The sequence below is a fragment of the Dendrobium catenatum genome, unplaced genomic scaffold (assembly GCF_001605985.2).
Source record: "Dendrobium catenatum unplaced genomic scaffold, ASM160598v2 fragScaff_scaffold_1118, whole genome shotgun sequence".
Lineage (NCBI taxonomy): Eukaryota > Viridiplantae > Streptophyta > Magnoliopsida > Asparagales > Orchidaceae > Dendrobium > Dendrobium catenatum.
Window position 1 is genome coordinate 488,929 of NW_021319580.1, and position 11,891 is coordinate 500,819.

Consider the following 11,891-nt stretch of genomic DNA (forward strand, 5'->3'; position numbering starts at 1 on the left):
GAACAATTATTACGTCCTCCGACCGAATGTAGAGAAACATTCGGTCGCAGGCAAAAATCGCGTGGCGGTACACCTCGGTACCACGCGATTTTTGCCTGCGACCGAATGTTTCTCTCATTCGGTCGACCGAACCAAATAAAACTTCCACTGGAACGGCCTATAAAGCGCCACACTGCTCAAGCTCACTCTACCGCAGATCAAAGTCTTTCTTCATCCTTCATCCTTTCTGTAATTTGAAACAATGTGCTCCGCTAGCGTCGCGACGCTAGCTGTTTTATTGTTTTGCGCTTTGTCCAGGGTGGCGATCGCCGCCGCTGGGAATAGTCCGAGGTTCGACGAGCTGTTTAAATCCAGCTGGGGTGAAGACCACATGCTCCACGACGGAGAGCTCATTAGGCTGAAGCTCGACGCTTTTTCCGGTAATGATTTCGTCATATATGTTAATATCTTTGCATTTCTTTTTCTGGTTTCTTCTTAATAATCAATGCTGCTCTGTTCAATGGCTTTCAGGTGCGGGATTCGTCTCCAAGAAAAGATACATCTACGGCAAGGCCACCGCCGAGATCAAGCTCGTCGGTGGAGATTCCGCCGGCACTGTGACGGCTTTCTATGTAATCAATTATCTATGTTTTCAACATAAGGATTGCATCTTTGTTCTCTCCATCAATCGATTGAAATTTGTCGTTCGAATGTGGTTCAGATGTCGTCGGAAGGAGCAAACCGTAACGAATTCGACTTCGAATTCCTCGGAAACACGACGGGAGAGCCTTACCTGGTTCAAACAAACATCTACGTGAACGGAATAGGAAACCGAGAACAGAGGATAGATCTTTGGTTCAACCCCACCGCCGATTTCCACTCTTACTCAATCCTATGGAACCAGAAACTGGTGGTCTTCCTCGTCGACGAGACGCCGATCCGTGTTTTCCTTAATCAAGAGGCGAAAGGTGTCGCCTTTCCGGGATATCAATCCATGGGGGTTTACAACTCGCTTTGGAAAGGCGATGGCTGGGCGACACAAGGCGGCCGAGTGAAGACGAACTGGTCTCATTCCCCCTTCATCGTCACCTACCGCGCGCTTACGATCGACGGATGCGAGATCGACGTGGAAGCTGCCGTAGACGACGAGGTGAGGCGGTGCGGGGAAAGTGAGTGGGGAAAGGAAGGGAGATACTGGTGGAAGGCGCCGGTGATGCAGAAGCTCACTGTGCATCAGCTTCACCAGTTAATTTGGGTTAGAGCAAAGCATCTTATATATGACTACTGTTTTGATTATGCTCGGTTTCCTCCGGCGCCGCCGGAGTGTGGCCGTTGATGCGTATCGGATGCTCCCTGCGAAGATTAATGATCTCGAACTCAGACCTCTCCTTATTTACTTGGATTTTATTAAATTTCAGAACTTTAAGGTTGTTACACTACTCTTATGTGTACGTAATCCGAACACGTTCGGATGCTGCGTATTTACTGCTTATTTGTTGCGTATTTTTTTATACAATTTTTTTTGTGCCAAAAAATAACAAATAAATAATACTCACTAAATACTCACAAAATACACAATAAATACGCAAAAAATACGTAGAAAAAATTAAATACACAAAAAATACGCAACAAATAAGCAGTAAATACGCAGCATCCGAACCTATCCCTACGTTCGGACTGCGTACAGAATAATTTCTCCTTAAGGGAGGATAAAAGACGGAAATGCTCATAATAAGGATAAATTTTATAAACCGCCGCATTAATAATTATTATTAACCTAAATATCATGAAAAAAATTTTCAGCATAGTCGTTGGGGTGCCAATAATAATAATAATAATAAATACAAGCTAATTACTAAGTAAAAAATAAAATTAAATTAAATTTGTTTTGTAACAGCGATTATGATTGATAAGTAATATATAATAATTAATAATGTTTTTTTAATGTATTTTGTATATTTTTTTAATTTAAATTATAAAAGAGTTATGCGAATATTTTAATATTAATTAATCATATTTAAGTAGATAATAATATTAATTTAAGTAATAAATAATTGTTTCAGTAATGCTTATGTTATTAATTTATGATTATAGGCATATTAATAATTAACATTTCTTATCATTAAAATAAATTTTTGTTAATTGATAATTTTGAAATTTATGTCTAATTTATATTAATTAATCATACTTGATTTTTAAAATGATCTGATCAATTATTTTAAAATAAAAATAATTATGTAAATCTTATTTCAAATTTAATTTATAAAAAAACTGTAGGTTTTTTTAATTGATAAAATTTTTAAAGTAGAAATAGGTGGTAAATGGAATCAGGTAATTTTATTTTTAAGTAAATTATTGGCTGTCGAAGTTGTGAGTGTTTTTTTAAATTTGTTAACTCCTTTGTATTTTCTTGTATTTTTTAATTAAAAATGTAAGTAAATGTGTTAAAAGCAAATTTTTTGATTATAGAGCTTGCCTTTTAGTTCATTAGTGCATATGATACTATAATACATAGGGTACTAAAGTGCTTTGTTTTGATGTCTTTTCAACTGTTCCCTTTATAGCATATGATATTATTATGCTTGTCATTTAATTCATCAAGGCCAATTTTTTGATATTATTTTTGGCATCAACTTCTACTATTAGTTGTGTTGTACCGTTAAATTCTATTATTTAAGGGGTGTATGTACATGTGAAGTTGAGGTGTGAAGTTTGTAGTTATTGACCTCAAAATGAATTGATCATATTTAGAGTGCATTTGAGGCATCGTCAATGAAGAAAGAATCGATAGTTCAAGTAGAAGAAAACATACTTGCAGGGGCGGAACCAGCCTTTTATTTCAGGGTGGGCAAATTTTGCATATGAATATATTATATATTAATATTTATATATAAAAAAGAACATAATTCAAAGCAAAATAATTATGATTGATAAATTAAAATTATTACAAGCTTAATAATCTATTTTGTATTTTCTGATAATGTTGCATTATAATTTCATTGGGAATCAAATCAAATACATCATTTTCAATATAAGGCACCAAACAGTGGTTGAGCCAATCATCACCCATCCTACTACGTAGTCGATGTTTTACAATCTTCATTGCAGAAAATGCTCTTTCCACTGTAGCGGTAGCAACTGGTAAAGTCAATGGTAAAATAATGAGTCTATAAACCAGTGAATACACATCATCCTTCTTGAACTTAACAATTTGCTTTGAAAGATCGGCAATACTGTTTAGAGAGGAGAACTCAGCACTGGTACGCATATCAATAATATAAGTTGATAATTGACTTTTAAGAGCCACAAGATCAAATATAGAAAAATCATTTGGATATAACTCAGCTAAATGTATCAATTTCCTCTCATCATAAGCTTGGAAGGTATCAGTTGGATTTTAGCATGCCACACAAAGAAGCAAATATCAGGGGAAAAAAAGAATGAATGGCATTTAGACTTAACAAAACAATGAAAAAATAGAAAAAAAAAATGACTGAATGAATGGCATGATGAGAAGCAAAAGCTGAAGATATAAAGTAGTAGAATGATATATTTTTAATAAAAAACAACTATTTTTTCAAGCCATTCTTCTTCCAACACAAACTGCACAATGTTTAACCTAAAGGATCGTCTAGAGAAAATCGATTACACGAACAACCATATTAGCCAGATAATCAGGCGAAATCACATTCTATGCAAGGGGAAAAAACCTTTTTTCTTACTGCCCTAACACAAAGCTTGGACATTGAAATGAACAACAAACAAATTTAAACACTTCCTTTACTCAGATCAAAAGGGTAAATAAAGATAGAATGGGGGAAACCAGAAAAAAACAAATTCCCTTCTGAACTTTCAATGAGAAAAAAAAAATGCTTCTTTTCTCCACGCGGCTATGCATTTCCAGATTTCCTGCTTCAACCGTTCGGCATTCAACTCCTCTTGCTTGCTGTTACACCAGACCACGCCTCTTCCATCTCATGCAAATATGATTTTAGTTCAGTTATTCAAAAGATTTTGAGATTACCTCAGGCTCAGGCGCCTTCTTCTCCACGATCACCAAAAGCCGAAGACAGCGCTATTGGGGCTGGCGGCTCAAGTTGCTTCGGTCTTTTTTTTGGGGGCGAAATAGGGCAAAATAGGTTGCTGGGAAGAAAATGTCTAAACTACCCTTGATTTTAAAAAAAATTGAGGGTGGGAAATTGCCCACCCTCACGGTATCATAGGTCCGCCCCTGCATACTTGTATTGCACGGGTTGTTGATAGTCCATTGGAGTGAAAGACGAATGCAATGAGATTTTCAAGTGTTGCGTCCATGAATGGTCTGAAGATCAAGACTATTTACTTTGTCATTTACATGTTGAAGTAATAAGGACAAAAATCTATGAGACGACATGATATAAAATCACATGTTCAAGGTCTAGGTTGCTGCAATCAGCATCACCTAAATGGACACCTTCTTTCTCACGTCATATCTCATGATATCACATCTATAAGAATGAGAACTAATAAGATGCTTATCATATTTCTAAAACCTTATCTCTTGATATTTCCAACCTAAAGCATTAAGAAAATAAAGGAGTTATTACCTAAAGGTCAGCCAAGGAAGTTTTTCAATAGAGAGGACTGAGAACATCTTTAATATGAGTTTGAGTTTAACTTTAACTATTGCCCAAGTCAAACCCAACTCCACTCACATCTGCGTAGGCTGCTAAGAAAATAGTAAAGCGATGTAGTAATATGTATGTTTTCTTGTATTGTGTTTTATTCCATAGGCTTATTTAAGCTATTATTTATTGCATTAAATCAATTTATTGTTCTATATATTAATGATGTACTATAACTTATAATTTATCACATTTCTTCGATAGATTAAATAAAACATGTATGGATGAAAGACATTTAATTTTAAAAAATAAAACATATAAAAAACCCTTTCATACTAGATAAGAAAGAAGTTTTAAATGATCTAATAATTCAACAACTGAAATACTTAACATAAATTATATTACAAAAATATTAGAATAGGGTAGAAGCTAGCATTTGTATCTAGGCATGCATGGTATGACATCTGTGTCTGGTGTATAATTGTCTAACCGAACATTCCTATCTCATAATCCACGATGTTTCTCAGGCTCGTCTCATGTATGTTCGTTACTATGTTCAACTAGCGGTGGCCTCTATATGTGGGTGATGGGGTATAATAATGGGAAGTGGAACCAACGTATATTGGACCCTAGCTAGTGCATCCTATATGGAGGCAACTATGATATTGGGTCATGAAACTTGGTTGTTACACATCTTGAGTTAACATCTCCTATGGCTGTCCTTAATCTCCATAAGTGGGTGTAGCAGCACTCATTTATGATGGATCGACATCACGTTCTACTATGGTGTGTGGGAAAGTGTACACTTCCCTAGAGTCTACATGATATCATGTGTCCTCTAAGTATATTTGCATTTTCATAGTATTACTCAATTCTACAATCCTATTAATAATTTATTGGAGTTTAATGCCGTCAGGTCAGCCATTGAAGGAATTAGAATAATGAATTGAAATCTTTTAACATAAGAAACTATAAGTTAAATAAATACCAACATTTAATATAAGAAGTTATAAGTGAAATAAATACCAACATATGCTCAACAGGAACTTGTAGTTGATAAAGTGATGCCCAAGATCTATTCCAATGCAAATACTCCTTCAACACTTGCTCCCCACCATCATAATCTTACACACCATAAACTATTACTCCACATCATACCTCACATATAAGAATGTAGAACTGATGGTAAATTATATAATCTATACCGGCCTTACCACGAACATCAATTCTAACATTGTTTGGATATATCGGTTGAACGTCTGTAGTATGTGAGAATCAGAATTGTAGGATTACTGGGTTAGGTAGATGCCTCTCAACTCTCTTCAAGTTGTTAAGTGAAACAAGAGCACACTAAATGTCCCAGCTAACCAAACATATCTCTGCTATAATTTCTTAGATACCTGGTCCATACGACTCCCATATTGCATGTCTTTACATGAGCCTGACGCATACAAAATATAGAAGTAATTTGAGGATTCAACAGGCTGTGACATGTAATATATGGGTCTTGGTAACTACCCAGTAAATTATAACAACAATCTGGAAAAGAATTTTATTTTTCCCAATTCCAACCATCGATGAGCTAACTAATACAAGTCCATCAATTTGTAGGCCTGTAATAATCCCAAAATCCTGTAGCGTAATACTCATCTCCCCACTTCAAGATGAAATATATTAGTATGTGAAAACTTGATGTACATCAATTGCTATGAATCTTAGACATGAAATACACTAATCTTGAACCATGAGCAAGCGCGATGCTCTTTCAAGAATAGTGCCATCCAAATTTAATTTGCATAAGAAATAAGATACTACAATAAAAAAAGTAAATTAGTTAGAACAATATTTATAATTTTTATACATGGTTAGGGTGGGAAGCTCTAAATTGACCTCGAAGACAAGATATGGTAGGATATGTATCTACAGGTAGAGGCCTATAGGCGGCCTCCTTCTCACCAGGTTGCTTCCTAACTCAGTCTCTTCTAGGCTTTGATGCCTCCTCTACCATTATCATTATAGATAAAATGTAATTTCATAGTAAAAAACATATGAGCATTCAAGAAAGCATAAGCATGAAAATAAAATTAAACTATTTACTTAATTTTTTAAGTTTGAAAAAAATTAAACAACTTACTCCATATCTCCATATCTAAGTCCGTTGTCATGTGTTAGTATCCACCGTGCCACATCATGATCTACCAACCATTGATATATTTCTTGTTTAATATTTTGTAAATCAGCCACGGTTCTATTAAATGCACTAAGATCATCCGTACTACCAGCTAGGCACATTTTTTGTCATAAAAATCAACATTTGTATTGCCCATTTTACGCATTGATTTCTAAAGTTCTCTTAGAGATGTCGGAGGCAGTGACAATGATCCATATTTTATAATATATAATGGCACCCACTGACTACCTACATATCTATTTGAAATGATGTAAAGATCTACTCTATTTCTAGTGATCGATAAAGTTTCATTCAGATAAATAAGGAACCATAACCATGACTCATTACATTATAACTCAATAATTATGAAAGTCAAGTGGACTAATCCATTATTCACACCCATAACAACTACGGTGAGTATGATTCCCCTATATTTACCCTAGAAGAAAGTTTCTTTCAAGGCTTAGAACTAGCTGACAATTCCTCTAACAAGTAATTGAGGGCTCAAATGCCCATAAAATTCTCTGATGCGTGCTATTAGATTGAATTTGATACACTGTTTGTGGCATAGTAGAGGAAAAAACTTCCATGAACAAATTCATTGCTCTATAGAACTCCTCATAACTTCTAAATAAAGTTTTAATAGCCTTTATTCTAGCATCCCAAGCCTTTATGTAGGTAATCCTAATGTTGTATTTAGCTTAAATATGACCAATTATTTCTTTAGGCTTTAATTCCATTTGTTATCTAATAGTTGGTACAATGAAGGAGCTGATAAATATAGAAGTGCATTGTCTATGACCCGTGGATAGAATTGGAGTAGTGCATGTGTGATTATTCCCTGATATGGAAACCTTAAACGACCCTCCTAGATGCTTTCTTGCACAAGCATGCAAATGACATAAATACGATCTATAAAGGGCGGCATGGTGTACACATGATACTGTCAACTTCTACTTATGTGATGCTATAATTACAAATTCCACATTATTCAATATTGACTGGTCTTGTAATGCAAATTGTAGGTCTATCTTAGTTGTGAAGCACATCCCTTCCATTAACTCCTATGGAATCTATAATTCTTCTTTTGCTCTATTAGTCATGCTAGCATCATCAAAGTCAACCTCTACATCCCATTCTTGAGTAGTACAGCATATGCCAACAAAGTTAGTTTTACAAAACCATATGTTCTTCTGTATTTATAGACCTTAGGAAAACCTAAGCTAGATGAATTATTTTCTACACTGTCATCAAGCTCTTCGTTAGAATCACTACTCATTATCTCATAGCCTTCAAGAACTACTGGCATATGACCCCTCACACCTTCTTATTTATTAATGTTATGATAGGATGATTGTGTTGATGATGTTGCCATGTTTAGATAAACTTCATCACTCATGAATCTATTGAACATACGATCACGTACTCAACATTATAATTACGACATATAAAAGCTGATTAGCTGGATAAATGAAAAAAAAAAAAAAAGTTGTGACATTTACTACATATGTTCATTGACATCTTAAATATCAATATGATTGATTGGACAACCCCCAGACATATCAACTAAGTTATGGGATTGTGTTATGATGATGTTTACATTTTCAACAGTCCTTATCTTAGTGTCCAACGTCTCAACTTTAACATACAAAATATGCTCTTCTCTAGATGCAAGATCCAATACAACTTAACACACATCATCATCATCAACATTTATTACAACAAAATCATTTCTTACTTGATAATGACATACCAAATTTACTGCACTGCTTGAGGAATCATATCTAAGTGCTCTAAGGACTCGTGACTTTAGCTGCTCTAGATTAATATTTGCCGGGACTTTTATTGGATGAGTTTGACCTCTGGTATACTAGGTGAGAACTACTCATTCTAACTCAGTTGCCCGTTATGCATGAGCATAATTGAAGCCAAATGTCTACTTATATCTTTTAGTATAAAATTGAGATCATAAGAAGCATCAACATACAAATACGTAATTAAAATTATTAAAAATTTAGAAAAATTACATAATACTATCCCGAATTAATTTAATTAAACATATTCAACATATGAAAGAATAAAAGCATCAATCATAAAGGTATGAAAATTTAACATAGCATATTAATATATAAATTAGTATTATGTTCAAGAAATAAAATATAACTTAGTAGATAATAATAATACATACATACATTTAATTAGCACATGTTAATAAGTAACATTTGTAATTTTTAACAGATAATTTATAAAAAAAATTAAACAGTACGAAGACATTTTACAATTAAAATTAGTTTTCAATTATTTTTTTAAATTAAAAATTAGGGAAAGCAACATTTTCGTATAGGTAATTCAATAAATATTAGGAAAAAAAAAACTGCATATTTCTAAAAAAATATTTCTTCTCAGTTCTTTGAAACCAGTAAACTAAAGAGAGATCCAAAAAATATATCTATTTTGTCAAATCTATAATAAAAAAAAAAAACTCCACCATATTCCAAAAAATTAATTATAACTTAAAATAAATTAAAAAAATAATTGACTAAAAATAGAAAAAAAAGTAACCACCATTAAAATAGTCTTGACAATAATAATACTAAAAAATACAACAAATTTCAAACAAAAAAATTATAAAAACAAGCACTCACAAATTATTGATTTGATAGCGGCTTTCTCTTGCAAAATACAGCCAGTAAAATCCCAAGAAATTTCAGAGAGGAGGTGAGTTGAGAGCAACTGCTTGGAAAAACTTTAGAAAATGGAGAGGTAAGGGAAGATAATTGTAGATCCAATATTCTCATTTAATCCCATCTTTCTCTCTTCCGTGTGTCGCTTTTTTATTTTTTTTTTCTTAAATCAATTGATTGGGATATTGTGGAGTGTAATTTTGAATTATTAAAATATTTAAGGTTCTATCTCTCTTAAATAATGCTTAGATTTTATTTGATATATAAAATAACAAAACACTACAGAAAAATTGCTAATTACCGGTTGCTTTTTTTGGTAGTTAGTATAAATTTTCTGGCTGTTTTGAAAACTAACGTCAGTTTGTTAACTATTGCGTCGGTTTTCCAGCAGTAAATCTTTCGGTGGCTACCACAATCGATAAATTTTGCCGGTCATAGTGCCGGCGATCGCCTGTTAATTACCGGCGGTGTACCGAACATCTCAAACCTCGGTTTTACCGACGACCAAGCCGCAGGTTGATCACTAGTTTACTGCCGGTATTTATCGGTGGCTATATTGAAATTATGGCTATCAAAATAAGCCGTATGATATCAATGATTCTAGCGGCCAAACTGCCGATTAGCTGTCGAAAACCTGTAGCATTTTCAAAAAAAAATTGACAACCCACCTATATTTACACCAATTTTCACAATACCTGCATAGAATTTAAAACATATATAACACATAAACTTTAAGGGCAACACGCCACTATAATCAATCCACATAAATGGAGTCCAAAATCAACATAACATTTAATAGTAAAACACAATCAACAAATCATATTTTCATAATCCACAATAATCAGAAATAAATGTTTAAGCAAAAAAAATTAATATGTTCTACAATAAATATAATATATGAAATCCACAGTAAGATGTTAAGAACGCACCAAAAAGTTTATCAAATAAATAACAACATTAATCATCATTCGTATCCTCACTGCCTTGTGATTCATGTGTCGGCTCTGGCTCTTTCTTCTTCTAATTTTCATCTATATAGGATCGCAGCTCCGCTTGCATCTTATTTTGAATCTTTCTTATCTCCTCTATCTCTCTCGTCAGGGTAGCAAACCTCTAGCTAACAGTTTCTTCAGCTCCAATAACATCATAAAATGTTGATGTAAATGAACTGTCCTCATAAGCATAGCTCTGCGAACCTAAGCCATATACCCTCCCCTTCTGCCTTCCTCCAACAACATCTGACCACGTCTGATACTCAGAATACTAGGTCGATTCTGAATTTTATCCCTCACTAGTAGATTTATTACTTTCCCAAACTCGTATAAAATCATCTTGTGAGAATAGATCCATAAAATAAATTTATATTAGAAAATTTATTATATTCTATTTTATTACTCCAAAAATTATACTCACATAAAGTCATTGAAATAATCATATGAAATAGGGCTGTCAAAATTGGGTCACGGGTCGGGTTCGGGTACAAGCCGAAATTGACCCGACACTGTTCAACCCGACTCGAACCCAACCCATTTTTACAAACAGGTCTATTTTTCGAACCTGAAACTGATCTCTTCGGGTCCGGGTCGACCCGAACCAAACCCGATTCAGGTATATTTTATTAAATTTTTTTATTTAATTCAATTTATTTAAATCTAAATTAAATTAAGGTAAGATTTAATTTAATTAATTTAAAATAAATCAAGATTAATTTAATTTGAGCAATATGTTTATAATTTTTTAAAATATCATTTACTTATTTCATAAAAATTCATTAAACTCCTCCTAAATTAATAAAAACGGGTCAAATTGGGTTGATTTCGAGTTTTCGGGTCAACCCGAACCCAACACAGTTTTACAAACGGGTCGAAATCCCTAACCAGAATTCGACCCGGTTCGGGTTCGGGTTGACCCGAACCCGTAATTTTCGGGTCGGGTTCGGGTCGTGTTTTTGGGTCGGGTCAAATATTATTCAATTTTGATACTTAACATCGTTACATTAATCAATAATACTGAATGATTTTTGCAAACATCTCAACTTAGTTTTTGAGCTGCATGTAGTAACTTAAAGAATTTTTTGATTTCTATGTTTTGTGGCTATTCCGCAGTAGCCCTTAAATTAGGACATGCTACGTCAAAAATAAGTTCTTTATACGGTTTAATCATTTGATCTTCATCAAATGTTTTAAAAGTTATGGATGAACCGGCATGAGTATCTCTGTGTGGCTCGTACTCATCATGTGAGGTCTAAATCCAATGGTCTGTAATAAATCCCCTATGATATAAATCAACATTTATATCATCGGGCCTGAGGAATACTTGATTTTTGTGCTTTGAATATGAACATTTAAACATTCTATCAAATTTAAAGGAAGGTAGTTAAGATGCAACTTAAATAAAAGTCTCAACTCCATGCATAAATTTATCTGTCAACCCTCTTCGACTTAGTAACAATTT

At 33.7% G+C, this 11,891-nt stretch overlaps 1 protein-coding gene across 1 annotated transcript; it reads left to right on the forward strand.

Moving 5' to 3' along the window:
- Window positions 1-210: 210 nt before the first annotated feature.
- LOC110115105 (xyloglucan endotransglucosylase/hydrolase protein 9-like) lies at window positions 211-1,354 on the forward strand. The gene is made up of 3 exons (XM_020848242.2): window positions 211-419; window positions 511-611; window positions 701-1,354. Exons 1-3 carry the CDS (start codon window positions 242-244, stop codon window positions 1,313-1,315), a joined length of 894 nt encoding a protein of 297 aa, XP_020703901.1. The 5' UTR covers window positions 211-241; the 3' UTR covers window positions 1,316-1,354.
- Window positions 1,355-11,891: the final 10,537 nt, after the last annotated feature.